Source organism: Heterodontus francisci, chromosome 4 (assembly GCF_036365525.1).
Source record: "Heterodontus francisci isolate sHetFra1 chromosome 4, sHetFra1.hap1, whole genome shotgun sequence".
NCBI classification, from domain to species: Eukaryota; Metazoa; Chordata; class Chondrichthyes; order Heterodontiformes; family Heterodontidae; genus Heterodontus; species Heterodontus francisci.
Window position 1 is genome coordinate 123,619,155 of NC_090374.1, and position 20,702 is coordinate 123,639,856.

General features: G+C 40.1%; 2 protein-coding genes across 8 annotated transcripts in view; one reads left to right on the forward strand and one right to left on the reverse strand.

Annotated features, from left to right (window-relative positions):
• The window catches only part of LOC137369230 (intracellular hyaluronan-binding protein 4.S-like), a 45,273-nt gene extending 30,405 nt beyond the window's left edge, over positions 1 to 14,868 (forward strand). For both annotated transcript variants that reach the window (XM_068030106.1, XM_068030107.1), the window contains one exon: positions 4,182 to 14,868. In XM_068030106.1, coding sequence (XP_067886207.1) covers positions 4,182 to 4,238 — 57 coding nt within the window. In that variant the 3' untranslated portion in view covers positions 4,239 to 14,868. The remainder of the gene's footprint in view (positions 1 to 4,181) is intronic.
• The window catches only part of LOC137369229 (dual specificity protein phosphatase CDC14A-like), a 132,739-nt gene continuing 118,679 nt past the window's right edge, over positions 6,643 to 20,702 (reverse strand). For 5 of the 6 annotated variants that reach the window (XM_068030100.1, XM_068030102.1, XM_068030101.1 and 2 more), the window contains 2 exons: positions 17,778 to 17,897; positions 6,643 to 8,295 (listed from right to left, as the gene is read on the reverse strand). In XM_068030100.1, coding sequence (XP_067886201.1) covers positions 8,256 to 8,295; positions 17,778 to 17,897 — 160 coding nt within the window. In that variant the 3' untranslated portion in view covers positions 6,643 to 8,255. The remainder of the gene's footprint in view (positions 8,296 to 17,777; positions 17,898 to 20,702) is intronic. The other variant, XM_068030103.1, reaches the window with a different exon arrangement.

Sequence of the window (20,702 nt, forward strand, 5' to 3'; positions counted from 1 at the left end):
GAGTTATGAAGAATGCCCTTGAGTGATGCACCAGTGAGTTCTGGGGTTGTTCCCCAGTGAGAGCCATTCTCTTCAACAAGAAAAAGCAGAAGAGAAAAATAAACAGTAAAAATCAGTTGCTGCTTAGATAAATTAAGGTAATGTTGATCTGGTGCTACAGAACATCATTATCTACAAAAAAAAGGGCAGCTAATGCCAACCTATCCAAGTGCATCTAGGAGGAGAAGATAAATCCTGAATGAGATTAGGTATCTCTACTGTAATATTCAATTGTTGAATAATAATCTAGACAGTAATATCTCACATCCTGAATATGGTCCCAAATGTTTATAGCAGGCATATTCATGAGAATGATTTTTTTTCTTTTCCCCCCGCCCCTCCTCAACAGTACACTAATGTTGTAGAACACCGATAAATTAAACAAGACTATAGTTTAAATAAAGCTAGTTGAATTGCATGGAGTTGGTGCTTAGTAGAAACTAACTCTACACCAGAGGGGATTAGAAGGGCTTCTGTACACAAATAGTAAGTGAACATTAGGGCGGCACAGTGGCGCAGTGGTTAGCACCGCAGCCTCACAGCCCCAGCGACCCGGGTTCAATTCCGGGTCCTGCCTGTATGGAGTTTGCAAGTTCTCCCTGTGTCTGCGTGGGTTTCCTCCGGGTGCTCCGGTTTCCTCCCACATGCCAAAGACTTGCAGGTTGATAGGTAAATTGGCCATTAGAAATTGCACCTAGTATAGGTAGGTGGTAGGGAAATATATAGGGATAGGTGGGGATGTGATAGGAATATGGGATTAGTGCAGGATTAGTGTAAACTGGTGGTTGATGGTCGGCACAGACTCGGTGGGCCGAAGGGCCTGTTTCAGTGCTGTATCTCTAAACTAAACATTAACAAGATATTTTTTAAAAAGGAAGAATTTACTTAATGTCATGACTGGCCTCTGGACATCGCAAGTGCTTTACAGCCAATTAGGTCACTTGTAATGTGGGAAAATACTTTCAACAAAAGTGTAGAGTAAAATTCCTCTTCCACTAATTCCATAATTTTAAATTCCACAATTGATTTAAGACAATACTTGCATTCATACAATGCTACAAAAAAACTGTACATTTTAAAATGCTTCATATACAATTAAGTACCCTTTTGAAGGATAGTCGATTGCTCTACAGGCAATGTTTACTTGTGCATTTAAAAAAAACTTACTTGCTAGTCAGTGCAACCTGAGCTGCAAAGTAGTGAGTAAGCACAGCTATTCCAGTCTGAAATAAATGGGGCATTAAGACACTATAATCAACAACTTTGAAATTGATGTTTATAGAAATGGCTATATGTTGTTGCTTTTTGGTCAATATAAGCAACTGCCTATTTTAAACATGGTTGTTTTAAGTGGTGGGGACTGTATCTGAAAAATTCCCTGCAGTCCAAGTGAATGCCTTTTAGAAGTATTTAATTGTATATAAAGCATTTTGAAATACTCAGATCACAGAACTACAAAATTGTTATAGCGCAGAAGGAGGCCATTCAGCCCATCAAGTCTGCACCAGCTCTCCAAATGAGCAATTCACCTAATGGCATTTCCCTGCCTTCTCCCCGTAACTCTGCACATTTTTCCTTTTCAGATAACATTCTAATTCCCTTTTGAATGCCTTGATTGAATCTGCCTTCACCACACTCCCAGGCAGTGCATTTCAGACCTTAACGACATGCTGCGTGGGAAGGTTTTTCCTTCTGTCACTTTTGCTTCTATCCTTTCATGAGTGGGAACAGTTTCTCCCTATTGACTCTGTCTAGACCCCATGATTTTTAATACCTCTATCAAATCTCCTGTCAGCCTTCTCCAAGGGGCAAACATTCCCAACTTCTGCAGTCTGTTTTCATAACTGAAGTTCCTCATCCATTGAACCATTCTCGTGAATCTTTACTCTCTCCAACACCTTCACACCTTTTCTAGAATGCAATACCAAGAACTGGACAACAGTTCTACTCTGGACAACTACTCTGTTTCCTCTCACTCAACCAATTTTGTATCCATGTTGCTACTGTCCCTTTTATTCCATGAGCTATAACTTTGCTCAAGTTTGTTATGCGGCACTGTATCAAATGCCTTTTGGAAGTCCATATATACCACATCAACAGCATTACCCTCATCAACCCTCTGTTTCCTCTTCAAAAACTCCAGTAAGTTCGTTAAACATGATTTTCCTTCAATGAATCCGTGCTGGCATTCCTTAATTCACCTGCATTTGTCCATGTGACTATTAATTTTGTCCCGAATTATTGTTTCGAGATGTTTCTCCACCACTAATATTAAACTGACTGGTCTGTAGTTGCTGGACTTATCTTTACATCCTTTTTTGAACAAGGGTGTAATGTTTTCAATTCTTTGGCCCTCTGGCACCATCCCAGAGTCTAAGGAAGACTGCAAAATTACAGCCAGTGCCTCCGCAATTTCCAATCTCACTTCCCTCCGTATCCTTGGATGCATATCATCTGGCTTTATCAGCTTTTAAGTACAGACAGCCTATCTAAAATCTCCTGCTCTATCAATTTTAAATCCTTATAGTGCATTAATTACCTTCTCTTCCACTGTAGCCTCGGTAGCAGCTGCTTCCTTTTGGTAAAGACAAATGCAAAGTATTCATTTAATACCTCAGCTATTCCTCCTGTCTCCATGCATAAATCCCCATTTTGGTCCCTAATTGGCCCCACTCCACCTTTTTTACCAGCCTAAAGATGACATTGGGATTCCCTTTTATGTTAGCTGCCAGTCTCTTTTCATACTCTCTCTCTTTGCTTCCCTTGCCTTTTCACTTCCCCTCTGAACCTTCTATATTCAGCCTGGTTCTCCTTTGTATTATCTACCTGACATCTGTCATAGACTCAATTTTTCTTCTTTATCTCCTTCTCTTTTGTCATCCAGGGAGCTCTGGATTTATTTGCCCTACCCTTCAAGGGAATATACTTTGATTACCTGAACTCTTCTTTGAAGGTAGCCCATTGTTCAGCGACTGCTTATCCTTCCAACCTTTGATTCCAATTTATTCATCCCAGATCCATTCTTACCTCATTGCAGTTAGCTTTCCCCCAGTTAATTATTCTTACTCTGGATTGTTCTTTGTCCTTTTCCATAACCAACCTAAACCTTATCCAATGATCACTGTCCCCTAAATGTTTTCCTACTGTTATTTGATCCACTTGGCCCATCTCATTCCCAAGAATCAGATCCAGCAGTGCCTCCCTGTTGGACTGGCAACATACTGCTGTAGAAAATTTTCCTGAACACAATCTGGGAACTCTTGCCCCTCTCTGCCCTTTACACTATTACTATCCCAGTCTATATTTGGATTATTAAAGTTCCCCTATTATAACTACTATAATTCTTGCATCTCTGTAATGTTTTGTCGTATTATATAAATGCAAGTATTTTCAATCAATTATGGAGTTTAAAATTGTCAAACTAGTGGATCAGAATTTCTATTCTACTCCTTGTGCCAGTGTCTCTAGTCATAAAATCATGAAGCAGTGCCTTCGCCCTATCGTATCTGTGCCGGCCATCAAGCACCTATCTATTCTAATCCTCTTTTCCAGCATTTAGGCCATTACATACAAGGCTATGGGCCTTCAGTTGCTCATCTAAATACTACTTAAATGTTGAGGGTTCCTGCCTCTACCACCCCTTCAGGCAGTGTGTCCCAGATTCCAACCACCCTCTGGGTGAAAAAAAACAAGACTCTTCCCCTTTTTCTTGTCTCATCAGTGAGTAAAATCCTATTCTGCCACTGTTTTTCCTCTCCAGGAATTATTGCTAGTGGGCAAGATTACTCTGCCCATATTGTAGGGACTAAGCAATCTCGAAGAAGCTTCATTAGGGTTGAGGAGAAGGTTGTGGGTGGGAAGCAGATCAGAGGTCCTACTGGGAAAAATAAAACTCTTGATATGGTAGCTATGTGGCCTCAAAAAAGAAAACTGGAAATAATTGATAAACTGTACATGTAATGCATATCATCCAGATTAATTTTAGTCCTACACCATTATTGTTTTGAACTGGGAGGTGTAAAGGAACATTTGTTTACTTATCCATCATCTCTTTGATCTGTTAGTCTGGTAGTGGGACTTTGTTCATGAAGTTGACTTTGAGAATTGCAACATTTAAAAATAATTAACTCCTCTTTCCCCAGACACAAATCAGTGCTCCCAATCCTGATGACCCTGAGGATTTCCCAGCTCTTGCTTGAAGCAGCATTTGAAGTTTAGCAGTTGGCAGCAGTCCCGAAGAAAATAAGTTTTGGCACATCAAAATGAAACCTTTTGCTTCAGTTTGTAACTGACAAGGAGTAGCAGTTGGCTTGCAACCACTGAAATTGGACTTTCCTGTTCACTGCTGGGCGTGAATAGACCTTGCTCAATGTGTGTGGATGAAAGATGGGTGGAATATGACATTACTACTGAGTTTTCAGCACCTCCCTTTGTGCTTACTTGTGTAATATTGGCAAATGTCTTAAACTGCTGAAGAGAGGTATATTTGATGTTTTAAAAAAGCTATATATTAAATATTGAATTGTTTGCTTGAATTGTAATGGTTTCCTGAAAAAGCACACGGGTAAGAGAATGCAGCCTATATTCTGACAAGATGGTTCTACCATTTGGTTAACTGTAAATTAAGTATTGCAGACACGTTACATTAATGGCCTAGTTTGGTGCCTATCCAGCAGGAGGAGCTGCAATTGCAACCTAGAAATCATTTTGAACATAACGTGCACACGTCCTTGAACTTGGATTTGCTTATTAGATCACAAAAAAACCTCTTTCTCTCTTCTCCTCCCTCCCCCCCCCCCCAATCCCGTGTCAGTTTTGTGAAGTTGAACTAACTTGCATAACGGGGAAAGACTACATAATTTGCCTTTTTGGTAAATATGATTGTGAAAACTTGATAGAATAAATGCAGATTTGTTGAAATTTAGTTTTTAACCTTGCATCTCTTCTCAAACATGTTTGTTACATATGAGAGTTGAAATCCAGTATCTTTAATAAATTTCAGTGTAAGGCAACAAAGAGCAGTTTAGAGGTACTCGTGTTCTTAGAAGAAAAACAAGAGTGCATATTAGGCACTTAATATCCTGAGTTATTAATTTTACAAATGGTTACTCCACTGTTGTGGAACCACAGTACAGAATTAGAATGGAAAAATTTGGGCAGAGTGTTGGACATCTAGGAGCTAGCTTGTTTTGCCGCATGCCTGATATCTAAGTTGGTACAGAATTACCTATTTGAGCAAATAAAAACTTTCTTCCTCTCCCCTTACATAATGTAGCTAGAGGCTAAAGACTTACAAAACAGTAACATGGTAGCATTCTCCCTTTTCTAACAGCTTTACTCTTGATGCTGCTCACTTTGAGTGGCTGAGGTTTTTTTTAAAAAAATAGGGTACTGGAGAGTTCTGCTGATCATAGCACCCTAGGAAGAAAAAGATTAAAGTCCAACTTTCTGTAGGTAATGGGGGCAGGTCCTATTTTGTTGGGAATTCTTCTTGTGCAGTCTCTAATGAGCCAGTTATTTGTGGGCCTTAATGCCTGTAACAGGGGAAAAGGAAAAGGAATGTGGTAGATGTCAAGTATTATGGGTTTGAATGACATGCAGCTAAGTCAGTTAATCAAGACGAGGAGTGCCTCTCCTAGTATCAATATTTGGGGTTCTTGTATGTCAACTGTAACCTGTTTAATGCTTTGAGTTTATACTGACAGGAAGAATCTTTTGTCTTCAAAACTGGTAAACAATTCTGCACAGAACACTTGCATAGGCAATGGCCAGGCTTTCTTCAGGCTATGAGAACTAGAACCAAACTGAGATGGATCGGTAGCTTAAACTTGCTTAGAAAGCCATCTCTAGTCTAAAAAGTGCTGTCAGCTTTTAGAATGGGGTATTCTGTGAATGTCTAATTGAAACTAAGGCCTTTCAAGAACCTGGATTAAGCAGTTGGTTATGGAGTAAGCTAGGCCTATACTACTGGACAACTAAAACTGTGAAACTCTTTATGTTGAAGGCTGATTTCTTTGCAGCTGATCAAAGGCACTAGCTTGCTCTTTTTGGTAGAGCTGGTGAAGCCAATTGGCTTTGATGTATGCTATGACTAAAAAGGTTGTCAAAAGTGCTGAAGCAGCTCCAAGCTGATAGCTTTTTTTTCTAAGATATCCTTAATAGAAATTTGAAATGGAGTACAGTATTTTTTAGTGATTTAACCTGACGGACCAGAGACCTGCATTTCTTCTCACTCTGCTATAATCTGCCCAAGGAGACATTGAACCAAGCATGGTGATGGGCCTTCATACATTGGCAGACACCAAACAAAAAAGGATGTTTGTACTGCTTGGCTGAGTAAAATAAACTTTTCTCCTTTTAAAATGTGGAAAGTTATATGTATGAGTAAAGAGTAAGGCTAATTGGATAACTTTTAAAAAGCAGGGACCCTGCTACAATAGGTCAACTACACTGCGCAATTGTTAGATTAGGATTGCATCTCCCAGTGCCAGAGAGTGGAGTTATTAAGGCCTCATTTGCTCAGCATATTACAAATGAAAATTGGTTTTTAAAAATCAAGCTCAGGTCTCATTCTTTAAATAAATGCAAATACACAAAATGCCATATGTTTGTCATAAAAGGTTTATATACTGCATACATTTCTGTACAAAATAAGTATATCTATATATATATATTTGCATCTTGACAGATTAAATGGTAACAGAATAAACCAGAGAAAAGATAAGATTCTATAGTTTAAAAATACCCTCCACCCAAATAAGTTGTAAAATTAGAAACAGAAGCTATACACCAGTTATACTGGATCAAAGATTCCAGTCAAGACTTTCACATAAGCAGATGCACATTACCATCATATAACCAGAAGAAAAAATCTGATTAATGTTGTGCAGTACTGTATTGCTTTGGCAGTTTGAGAGTACAACATAAAGCAGATTTTTCTGTAACAAGTTACAAAAAATTGTTGGCTGATGCTGTTATAGTACTGTTGCAGACAAACTGCACATTTTCAATCCACAGAACATATAATTGTATAACTAAAGTCCATTCCAGAAGATACTGCCTGCAAAAAAAAAAATTTAAATTTGTTCATGCATATAAAAATATCCTTATACCCCAATTTGGGTCAAATTTTTCACATCTCTCCCAGCCAACAGCACTCCTAACTGTTCCAAATCAACTCTACCAGACACCAGGTAAAAGATGTCTAGTTGGTAGCTAATTACAAGGTCACCTGTAATTTTTAGGTTTTGTACTTGAAATGATCAAATAATATTTAAACTGAAAACTTTTATACATTAAGTAATGGTATCAGTTTATTTCACTTGAAGTAAGCCCTGTAGTAGTTCATCATTACATATTCTCATTAAAGTCCAACAATTTTAGAAATGATTTAAAACTATTACTCATTTTAAAACTATACAGATACAAGCTTTAGAATCTTTTCTGCTATGGCTGGTGAATTGTCTGGAGGGACATTTTTTTGATTGATAACATTAGCGAGTGAAAAAATGTAGGTCCCTTCGTATTCCTTTTAACACAAACCATGAAAACTGTTGCAAATGATGAGAACCCCAGTAAGGCAAATGCACATCCAGGTTTATAATCGCACAAGACATGATCTGGTAATATGGAATGTATTCATAATTAGGAGGGAAAACAACAAAAAAGGATCAAAATAGCAACTTACATAGTTGAAAGTTTAAAAAAAAATATTGGACTTAAATTCCAAATTTCCTTTAATAGCTAGATCCTTCACGTTTACCATAATCAGAAAACAAAACTATAAAATAAAAATATATGCATGTAGGTTTTCACCACACCATACAAGTACTATTCTATTTTGGCTATAAGATGGTGTTAAAGATCTGACTTCTACCTGACCGCTCTGGTACAATTATGCATTATGCTACAGGAAAGTGGAGCTTTGATAAACACATTTGCATTTAAAAATGTTTAACATTCTTTACAGTTCCTTTAGTACATCAGGTTGCAAATGCTTATACTATCCATTGTTTGCTATGTTGTGAGCAGGTAATTCTCTCAAGGTGGAATGGCAGCTGACTTCAAGTTCATGACGATCATTTTTCAGGATCCTTCTGAATAGGTGAAGGGGTGCTGCTCTGGAACAAATTCCTAGTTCAGTACATAATTGAGAAAAATCTCATTCTCCAGTTTCCTCCGCAAATGTTCCAAGGTGTCACTTCAAAATGTGAATGTTAACGGAGCAATGGCACTTTAGTGCTAAAGGTTGAGTGACTTCAAAAATAGATATTAAAAAAAAGTTAGTGTTTTATAGGAAACCAAAACTTATAATGCATTCTAAATTTATCTAAACACTAAGCAGAACTAATTCAAGAAATTGACAAAAGGCAGTACTGTATGCATTGAAGGGTAAACATGATGGAAACTAAATCAAAACTAAAACTCTTAGCATTTCTTTGAAATACCAAAGCAAGTGATCTTACAGTACACTACGACAGTGTGATACTATATTGTTTCATACAGTTCAAGTTCAATCCTTAGTTTTAATGAGTTCACCACACAATTATTTTTTTTGAGGGAGGCCAAGAGGAGGAGGAGAAAACAGATAAGCCAACCAATATGTGGATACCAGGTGAGGACAGGATCAGACTCAGCTACATTGTCTTTTAAAATGCACCAGGCCTTATTTTAACATGAAAAAATGCAAAGCCCATCTCTTTTACCCATCACCCTCCTGCTCCATTAAAGTAAATGTAAAATAAGAGGTGAATTTGTTGTACTGTTACCCATGCTCTGCCTGCTGTGTGAGGTGCAACCAACACATTTAATTTCTGCATTAAAGCTTTTATGTTTAGTGGCCAATGGCAACACTACAATAATTTCAGCAAGTTGGGATCCAAACCAGTAGCAGAACTGCAACTGTTTAGGCAGTCATCACTGTGCTTTTCCTATTTACAGAACAAAGTAGGGGAAATCGCATGTAAAAGTATCATATTCTCCCTATCGGTGTTTGGGTCTCAAAAATTAAACTGGGAAATGTAGAATAATACAGAAAGACTGAATACATTAAAAAAATTTGAAGCTGAAGGCAAAACAATAGGGAAATAAAATGAGACCACAGCAACATGTACCTCCATCTTCACAGAATTGTTACAGCACGGGTGGTGGCCATTTGGTCCATCACGTCTGCACCAGCTCTCTGAGTGGGCAATTCACAGTGCCATTCCTGCACCTTCTCCCCATACAACTGTACATTCTTCCTTTTCAGGTAACTATCTAATTCCCTTTTAAATGCCTTCATTGAACCTGTCTCCACCGCACTCTCTGGCAGTGCATTCCAGATCCTACTCACTTGCTGCATGACAGTTTTTCCTCTTGTCACCATTGCTACTTTTGCCAATTACCCTAAGTCTGTGCCCTCTCGTTCTTGATCCTTTCATGCGTGGGAACAGTTTCTCCCCATCTACTCTGTCCAGCCCCCTCTTGATTTTGAATACCTATCAAATCTCCTCTCGGCCGTCTCCAATATGCCTTCGTAAATGAAATTCCTCTTCCCTGGAGCCACTCGTGAATCTTTTCTGCACTCCCTCCAATGCCTTCGCATCTTTCCTTAAATGTGCCCAAAACTGGATGCAATACTCCAGCTGAGGCCAAACTAGTTTTATACAAGTTCAACATAACTTAGGATACTGTATGCTTTATTGACCGCTTGGTCAACCTGTCCCGCCACCTGCAATAACTTATGCGCGTACACACTCAGGTCCCTCTGTTCCTGCACCCCCTTTAGAATTGTACCCTTTATTTTATATTGTGTCTCCGTATTCTTCCTACCAAAATGAATCACTTCACATTTCTCCGCATTGAACTTCATCTGCCACTTGTCCACCCAATCCACCAGATTGTCTATGTCCTTTTGAAGTTCTATATTATCCTCCTCACAGTTCACAATGCTTCCAAGTTTCATATCATCTGCAAATTCTGAAATTGTGCCCTGCACACCAAGGTCTAGATCATTAATATATATCAGGAAGAGCAAGAGTCCCTGGGGAACTCCACTACAAACCTTCCTCCAGCCCGAAAAACATCTATTAACCACGACTCTGTCTCCCATCACTCAGCCAATTTTGTGTCCATGTTGCTACTGTCCCTTTTATCCCATGAGCTATACCTTTGCTCACAAGTCAGTTGTGCAGTATCAAATGCCTTTTGGAAGTCATGAACACAACAACATTGCCCTCATGAACCCTCTCCATTACCCCTTCAAAAAACTCCAGCAAGTTAGTTAAACATGATTTCCCCCCCAAAAAATCCATGCTGGCTTTCCTGTGTTAACCCACATTTGTCCATGTGACTATTAATTTAGTCCCGAATTATTGTTTCTAGACGAAGTTACCACCGAAGTTAAACTGACTGACCTGTAGTTGCTGGGCTTTTCTTTAGAATCATAGAAAGTTTTAGGCACAGAAAGAGGCCACTTGGCCCATTGTGTCTGTGCCGACCAGAAAAAAATAATGATCCACCGATTCTAATCCCACCTTCCAGCATTTGGACCGTAGCCCTGCAGATTACAGCACTTGAGGTGCATATCCAGACTCCTTTTGAATGAGTTGAGAGTCTCTGCCTCAGCTACCCTTTCAGGCAGTGAGTTCCAGGCCATCACCACCCTCTGGGTGAAAAAGTTTTTCCTCACCTTCCCTCTAATTTTTCTACCAATCACTTGAGATCTATGCCCCTCTATCCAGGCTCCTCACAATTTTGTACATTTCAATCAGATCTCCCCTTAGCCTTCTCTGTTCCAAGGAGACCAACCCCAGCCGATCCAATCTTTCCTCATAGCTGTATTTTTTCAGTCCTGGCAACATTCTTGTAAATCTCTGTATCCTCTCTAGTGCAAATACATCCTTTCTGTACTGAGGTGACCAGAACTGCACACAGTACTCAAGCTGTGGCCTAACCAAGGAGTTATACAGTTCCAGCATAACCTCCCTGTTCTTACATTCTATACCTCGGCTAATAATGGAAAGGATTCCATATGCCTTAACCACCTTATCGACCTACCCTGCTACCTTCAGGGATCTGTGGACATTCACTCCACGGTCCCTCACTTCCTCTGCACTTCTCAGTATTTTCCCCATGTATTCCTTTGCCTTGTTTGACCTCCCCAAATGCACCACTTCACAGTTCTCCAGGTTGAATTCCATTTGCCACTGTTCTGCCCATCTGACCAGACCATCAATGTCTACCTGCAGCCTACAGCTATCCTCACTATTTACCACATGGCCAATCTTTCTGTCGTCTGCAAGCTTCTTGATCATGCCCCCTACATTTACGTCCAAATCGTTAATATACATCACAGAAAGAAGGGGACCCAGTACTGAGCCCTGTAGAACACCACTGGAAACAGCCCTCCAGTCACAAAAACAAAAGTCAATTACCCTGTTTCCTGCCACTGAGCCAATTTTGTATCCACCTTGCTGCACTTCCGTGGACCTCATGGGATTTAATTATTTTTTTAAACCAGTCTGCCATGTGGGACCTTTTTTTTTATTCATTCATGGGATGTGGGCGTCGCTGGCCAGGCCAGCATTTATTGCCCATCCCTAACTGCCCTTGAGAAGGTGGTAGTGAGCTGCCTTCTTGAACCGCTGCAGTCCATGTGGGGTAGATACATCCACAGTGCTGTTAGGAAGGGAGTTCCAGGATTTTGACCCAGCGACAGTGAAGGAATGGCGATATAGTTCCAAGTCAGGATGGTGTGTGACTTGGAGGGGAACCTGCAGGTGGTGGTGTTCCCATGTATTTGCTGCCCTTGTCCTTCTAGTTGGTAGAGGTCGCAGGTTTGAAAGGTGCTGTCTAAGGAGCCTTGGTGCATTGCTGCAGTGCATCTTGTAGATGGTACACACTGCTGCTACTGTACATTGGTGGTAGAGGGAGTGAATGTTTGTAGATGGGGTGCCATTCAAGCGGGCTGCTTTGACTTGGATGGTGTCGAGCTTCTTGAGTGTTGTTGGAGCTGCACCCATCCAGGCAAGTGGAGAGTATTCCTTCACACTCCTGACTTGTGCCTTGTAGATGGTGGACAGGCTTTGGGGAGTCAGGAGGTGAGTTACTCACTGCAGGATTTCTAGCCTCTGACCTGCTCTTGTAGCCACAGTATTTATATGGCTACTCCAGTTCAGTTTCTGGTCAATGGTAGCCCCTAGGATGTTGATAGTGGGGGATTCAGCGATGGTAATGCCATTGAATGTCAAAGGGAGAAGGCCTTGTCAAAAGCCTTGCTAAAATCCATGTAGACCACATTAACTGCACTACCCTCATCTATCTTCCTTGTTACTTCTTCAAAAAATTCGATCAACTTGGTCAAAGATTATCTTCCCTTAACAAATCCATGCTGACTATCCTTGATTAATCCTATCTCTCAGGATAGATTCCTATAACTTACCCAATACTGAGGTTAGGCTGACTGGCCTGTAATTATTCACATCCTTTTTTGAACAAGAGTATAACATTTGCAATTTTCTAGTCCTTGGACACCATCCCGGAGACTAAGGAAGATTTGAAAATTATGGCCAGTGCCTCCACAATTTCCACTTCCCTCAGTATCCTTGGACGCATCTCATCCAGTCCTGGTGCTTTATCAGCTTTAAGTTCAGTCAGCCTACCTAATACCCCCTCATCATCAATTTTAAATTCTTCTAGTGTATTAATTACCTCATCTTCCACAGTGGCCCGGCCACCGTGGTCTTTGAGTGAAATTTTAGCAATGAGAAAGGCCAACTGAGAAGTAATGAATAGCTGCAAGTACAATACACGAAACACCTTAGTAAGACCAGGATGATCCTTACGGCAGCAGCAGAATAGGCTCAGATTATTCAGCTGCAGGTTTAATTGTATAGCGTATAAAGAACAAAGAACAGTACAGCACAGGAACAGGCCATTCGGCCCTCCAAGCCTGCGCCGATCTTGATGCCTGCCTAAACTAAAACCGTCTGCACTTCCGGGGTCCGTATCCCTCTATTCCCATCCTATTCATGTATAGATTAAAACTAGCTTAGTATTCTTTCAGGGAAGACCTCAAAACATGATGATCCATAAATCACCAAAGCGATCATGTTGCTAGTAATGCCAGTAGTAGATAAAAATGAGTTAGAGGGAACACAAACATTTACATTCCTTCCAAGTATGAATCGGTCATGTGTTAATTACAAACCTTTCCATTTTAAACATAATTCTATGATTTAAAAAGTTAACAATTGTTTGAATGTATAAATCTAGCAATTGATCTACATAATCATTTTGTGCATTTCTTGAGACAAAATTGTAAATCTGTTCTTTACAAACACAGAAATTGAACATCAAGTGCACAGAATAAATCATAGTACTTCTAACTTTTACAGAAGGCTACAAAACATTTCCAACGCCAACGAGCATGAATAAATTTAGTAAAGACGGTGATGGACTAAATGGTACTTATTATGATGGCACTACAGTCAGGCATTAAACTACAAGACCTGGGTGGTCAAGTACCACGGCACATCATTTAAACAGATAGACACCTTTTTTTATTTAAAAAGCCAAAGATTAAGGCAAATTTTGTTATAACTGTTTTAAGCCCAAGATAGTTCTCAAATCAATTTCAAAGTGGGAAACTGTTCAAGATGAGAATTTGGTATTTACTGGGTTACAGCAGATCTATACTACACATCATAGACACATTCTGGAACTGTTCTCTCAGAGAAGTAGCTCTTCATGTTGTTGTTTACAATGTTTGAGCTGTATAGTGGTTGACAGAAGAGCTTGGGTGTCTATTATTTGCTTTTGTATCACAAATTGAGCTTGTATCCTTGTGACTAGTCATGCATAAGTGTTGCCTAGTGAACTTAGGGGTTAAAGGTTGGCTGAATTTCAAGGTGAAAAATGATCAGAAATAGGTCAGCTTTACTTCAATAAAATGGACTTTGCTGAAACTTACGCATTATTGCTTCATCAGCTTCCTTCCATTCCTACAACTTGAAAATTGTACACTTGTTCACACCAACTGTCACTTTAGTTACTTTTAAAAGCAGAATGATATTGTTTCACAAAATCTTGTGTATGTATTTCCTCATATCATTATTCCTAATTTTATTTTCACACGTAAATGTACAGACCATCACCCAAATGGGTAAAAAGATCACACACACAACTCCGGCAAAACTGTCAAAGGAGGTTGCAGCAGGCACACAGTCTTCTCCCATCTGCTGCAAATAAAGCTTTTCTTCCTGTACGTCTACTTCAATTCTTTCCTCCTTTCCCCTACACCATGAGTTCACATTTGTTTTCAGTAAACTACAAAAAGTTGATTTTTGCTGGGTTTAAGGAGTATTTTCCTGCTTCAATGGTGCCATTTTAAAGTTACTTAGCACAAGATTTTAGCTAAAATCTCTGGAATACAAGGTGGGATTTGAGCACAGCATTTTTCTGAAATTCTTCACACTGCTGTCAGTGGAGGTGTTAGTTAACCCATTTAACTTCAGTTTCAACAGTTATTTTCACACAGGCTCCTCTTTAGAATGAATTTAAGAGCTTCAGTTAGAAGTATGGATTTGTGTACTGCTCATACAGGCCTCATCAGCTTACTTACCAGTCGATGGAAATGTAGGCAACTGATAATATGGTTGTCGAGGGAAAAAAAATGATTTGGTTTTTGAACAGGGGACAAAGGAAAATGGAAGGTTTTCCTCTCTGCATTTCTTTTTAATATAAAGTTAAAGGAAATCTATTAGAAATACAATCCAAATATGTAACTTGTATGTTTTACCTACAAAATGTGAATAAAGATTGTCTGCATGTGCATAACTACTGAAACCTTGTCCTACACAATTTTTTTTTACTGCAACCTAGCACAGCTCACTGAGCTGTTCATATAAGCTTCTCAAAATCTACATTTCAACCGGAATTGAAAATGACAAACAGTATATTAACAAAAGTGCAACAACAGTTTTTATACTTGTTACTGATTTTCACTGCCTGATGTTAGGGTGCCCAAGCTTTTGGTCTTTGCAGGCCACAACATTTAAATCATACTCCTGTCAATTTACATGCATTTCAAGGCTTGGGGCTCCCATACGAAAATCCTTGGTCTAAATGCTATAGGTTTTGTTATCTCATCTTCTTGGCACGACTAAATATTTCAATTTCATATTTGCAACTTGATGGGAGAGCTGCATTTAGAACTGAAAATTTCAGTCAGCAACTAAAAAATATGCCTTTCATATACTGCACCCCACCAAATAAATCCATGCACACATTTTCTTTAAAATGAATATTTTGTGTTTTCTCTTATGACAATTTTAGATTCCAATTAAATATTGGGAAGACTAAAGTAATTGTTTTTGGTCCCCACTCCAAACTCCATTCCCTAGCTACCGACTCCATTCCTCTCCCCAGCACAGTCTGTTCACAACTTTGGTGTCACGTTCGACTTCATATTCGTGCCATCACGAAGACCACCTATTTCCAACTCCTTAACAATACTCAACTTTGCCAGCGTCCCTGCTAAACTGCTGTTGAAACCCTCATTCATGTGTTTGTTGCCTCTAAACTGGAATATTCCAATGCACTCCTGGCAGGTCTCCCATATTCTATTCTCTGCAAACTTGAGGTCATCCAAAACTCTGCTGCCTGTGTCTTAACTCGCATCAAGTCCTGTTCCCCTCTCACCACTGCGCTCGCTGACCTACGTTGGCTCCCAGTCAAGCAACGTCTTGATTTAAAAATTCACAGCCTTGTTTTCAAATCCCTCCATGGCCTCGCCTCTCCCTATCTCTGTAATCTTCTCCAGCCTCACAACCCTCCAAGATATCTGTGCTCCACTATTTCTGGCCCCTTGTGCATCCCTGATTTTATTCGCTCCACCACTGGCGATCGCACCTTCAGTTGCCCAGGCCCCAAAGCTCTGGAATACTCTCCCTACCTCTGCCCCCCCACCTCGCTTTCCTCCTTTAAGACACTCTTTCAAACCTACCTCTTTGACCAAACTTTTGGTATCTGACCTAATATCTCCTTTTATGGCTCGGTATCATACATTGTTTCATGATGTTCCTGTAAAGCATCTTGGGATGTTTTATTATGTGAAAGGCGCTATATAAACATAAGTTGCTGTTGTAAGTTGTTGTAGTTAGTTAGAAGCATGCAATGAATGTATTAATTGACACCAACACATGGAACCATTGGCCATCTCAGTTTTGTTCCCCAAAAATTTTCAGGGAGAAAAATGCAAAAGAAACTGATAATGTTTGACTGCGATGGCATCATTACTAAGTAATTCATTTAACTAGCGCAGTGGTTAGCACTGCACCCTCACAGCTCCAGCGACCTGGGTTCAGTTCTGGATACTGCCTGTGCGGAGTTTGCAAGTTCTCCCTGTGACCGCGTGGGTTTCCGCCGGGTGCTCCGGTTTCCTCCCACAGCCAAAGACTTGCAGGTTGATAGGTAAATTGGCCATTGTAAATTGCCCCTAGTGTAGGTAGGTGGTAGGACAATGGTGGGGATGTGGTAGGGAATATGGAATTAATGTAGGATTAGTATAAATGAGTGGTTGTTGGTTGGCACAGACTCGGTGGGTCGAAGGGCCTGTTTCAGTGCTGTATCTCTCGGTGACTCTAAACCAGTGGTTCTCAAACCTTTTTGGTTGAAGGACCCCTTTTCAAATGGATTAAGAATCACTGATCTCCTATCTAAATAATACTAATATAATATCCATTATATGAAAGTTCTACATGTAAAGAGTGTTTTAATAATTCTTTTAAGGGAACAGGTATTTCCTTACACATATCAGTGAGATGGGTGTGTCTGCTTCTCACTGCAGTGTCTATCTATTCTTAGCAGTAGTACAGAGAGAGCAGGAGCCTCAGGAGAGCAGAACATGGAAAAAGCACTAGGGGAGCAGGGGGAAAGCAGGAGAGCAGGAGCCTGGAGAGATCACATGAGAACGGGGGGTGGGGGGAGAGCACGAACATGGGAGAGTGCACAAGAGGATGAGGGGGAAGAGGGTAAGCAGTGGGGTGGGAGGAGCAGAGCTCACTTCCGGTCTTGGATCACTGGCTTACTCATGCCTAATGTGCCCTGTCTCATCACCCACCGGATCACCTGCCGCGAGGATCCCCTGGAAGGTTTATGCAGACCCCAAGGGATCCAGGTGCTCTAAGCAGATCACTTAGCCTGGCCCATCACAGTAAAGATAACATTCTTAAATGTATACGTCTATGTCAAACTTAGACTGCACAAGAATCAAGTTTTAAGACTGTCTGTAGAAATATGGACGATATCTTTGGGTATGCAGAACTATGGCTTATAATAGACACTAATTGGTGTATATACTCTAAATTGAACCACTGAAAAGAATATTTGAGCATGAATGAATTCATGTATTTCACAATATTGAACGAGAGTATTTAATCTATTGCCAGGTTCTTCCTATGCAGCATTAGCCAGAGTGTGTAGCATCCATTCTGATCTTTCCAACAGTGTTAAAAATATCTCATTCTGATGGTAATTGACTTAAGTCAGCTTATGTTTTAGTCACTGCTTTTGCAAAATTAAACAATTGTTCAGTTTCATCCAGCTCCCTATGTTGCCAATAGAAGAGAGAAAATTGAGAATCCACTTCGTATTTCAATCTGTGCCGATGGCGAATACCGTTCCAGAGAATGTCAGATTTAGTACTTTAAGCTGCTTTTTAAAAAAAGTATCCAGAAAAATCAATATTTCCTTACCTCCTTAAATTATTGTTTGCTGCCATGGATCTGGTTGTCCGTTTGCTCGTAGGGCTTACACCAGGAATGGCACATGGATTAGAAGGCTTGCAACTCTGTGCGCTAGACTGCAGTATTATCCTATGTTTGTTTGCAGTTAAAATGGAACATAAATAGAAAATGTGTATTTAAAAAAGGTCACCAAACTAGCAATTTGGTCACATTAATGTGCAACCTGATTATTTTTACTGTTTGTGCCCAAGAGTAAATCCACATTTATGTTGATTATAATTTGCTGCTTCTTGTGGGTTAAATAAAACGGTTCAACTTGGTGGGGGTTTTCTTTTAACCCCAACATTATTGGGGACAGGCTGAATGGAATTTTGAATCACAAGTTAATATGCATTTTAACTCAATTCAAATTAAGAACAGCAGGGTAATTCTGACATCTCATGATGTTTTACGCTTCGGGAGATCTCGTTTACATATACTTGGCACACATTTCAAAACTATTCTGGCAACAGTACACAAACTCTTTCCCTTCCCCTCCATAGTTTGGATGCTTCTGGTAGTTGAAATGAAACTACTTATAGGAGGTTTTTCCCCTCATCCCCTTCCCTTCTTTCACTCCTACTCTTTTCAACGCAATCGTCAGTTACTGCTCATGCAACATTTATGCTTGAAAATGGGAAAGAATGACCGTACAATTATATAGCACTGATCACAACCTCTGGACATTCCAAAGAGCTTCACAGTCAACATACTTTTGAAGTGTAGCCATGATGTAATATAGGAAAATGCAGCAGCCAATTTGTACACAGCAAAGGCTCCACACACAGCAACACTTCACAAACCAGAATGAAATAACCAACTAACTGGCGATCAGGACACTGGGAGACTCCCCGTAAACCCACCACCACCCCACCAGATTTTAGTCAAATAGTGTTATGGAATCTTTTACAATATCCTAGCTTAACATCTCATCTAAAAAACAGCACCTCAGACAGTGCACCATTATTGCACTGAAAGGCCAGCCTGGATTATGTGCTTAAGTCCTATGGAGTGGGATGTCAATCCATGACCACCTGATTTGGAGGCAAGACTGCTATTATAGAACAGAATCTGAAATAATAAATGTTCCATGTTAACTATGGCCCATTATTTCATATTCCATCTTGCTTCTCTCCTGCTTATAGCTTTCTATGTTCTCTTGAACTTAAATCTGTTACTACGCTTTACCTAAGCTATGACTTGGCAATTTAATTTGCTGTAAACAAATAGTCATTATTACACTTGTGTAAACTGGTGACTAAACTACATTTACATATAGATTTGCTTCAATCCTGTCCTTTGAAGACTGAAATTTTGTAAAATTAATTGCAATCCAAATTGTTAGAGGGCAAACATTATAAAACTTGATATCAAAGAAATGATATGACTCAGCACTATTTTAATGATGTGAACTCTAAGAGAAGGCACTAACAAATTCTAAAGTATTTTTAAAGTGGAGGTTTCAGTTTAAATGGTGTGCTTATTAGAACATTAGAACATTACAGCGCAGTACAGGCCCTTCGGCCCTCGATGTTAGTACTTTAGTGGCAGCATGCTACAGGTTACAATTACCAAACTGTACACAACACAAAGGCAATTAGAAGAATAAGTACAACTCAGAATTACATGTAGAATTTCTGGTAGATTTAGATCAGATCTTTCAGTAAAGACTGTAGTTAATCGCATTCTTAACTTTACAGATACATGTTGGTCTATCATGAAGACCATATAAATTTCACCACAAAAGTGAACTAATGTAATGCAAATTCACTTTATATCCAGAAAAGCTGCAGTCCTGCCATATTCAGTCATAGATGGTCATGAACAATTAAACAAGGAGTCATAGAATCATACAGCACAGAAACAGGCCCTTCGGCCCATCATGTCTGTACCAGCCATCAAGCACCCATCAATTCTAATCCCATTTCCGAGCACTTGGCCTGTAGCCTCGTGTGCTATGGCGTTTCAAGTGCACATCTAAATACTTCTTAAATGCTGTGAGGGCTCCTGCCTCTACCACCCCTTCAGGCAGTGTGTTCCAGATTCCAACCACCCTCTGGGTGAAATTTTTTTTCCTCCTGCCCCTTACCTTAAATCTATGCCCCCTGGTTATTAACCCCTCCGCTAAGGGAAAAAGTTTCTTCCTATCCATCCTATCAATACCCCTCATAATTTTGTATACCTCAATCATGTCCCCCCTCACCCTTCTCTACTCTGAGGAAAACAACCCCAGCCTATCCAGTCTCTGTTCATAGCTGAAATGCTTCAGCCCAGGCAACATCCTGGTGAATCTCTTCTGCACCCTCTCCAGTGCAATCACATCCTTCCTATAGTGTGACCAGAACTGCACACAGTACTCCAGCTGTGGCCTAACTCGCGTTTTATACAGCTCCATCATAACCTCCCTGCTCTTATATTCTATGCCTCGGCTAATAAAGGCAAATATCCCATATGCCTTCCAAACCACTAGGAAGAGGAGGAGGTTCCACAAATATCCCCATCCTCAATGATGGCAGAACCCAGCACATCAGTGCCAGAAACAAGGCTGAAACATCTCAACATCTTCAGCCAGAAGTGCCAAGTGGATGATCGATCTTGGCTTCCTCCTGAAGTCCCTAGCATCGCAGATGCCAATCTTCAGCCAATGTGATTCACTCCATGTGATATCAAGGGACAGCTGAAGGCACTGTATACATCAAAAGCTATGGGTCCTGACAATATCCCAGCTGTAGTACTGAAGACTTATGCTCCAGAATTAGCTGCGCCCCTAGCCAAGTTGCTCCAGTACAGCTACAACACTGGTATCTACCTAACAAGGTGGAAAATTGCCCACCTATCTCCTGTCAACAAAAAAAACAAACAAATCCAAGCAAGCCAATTATAGTCCCATTAACC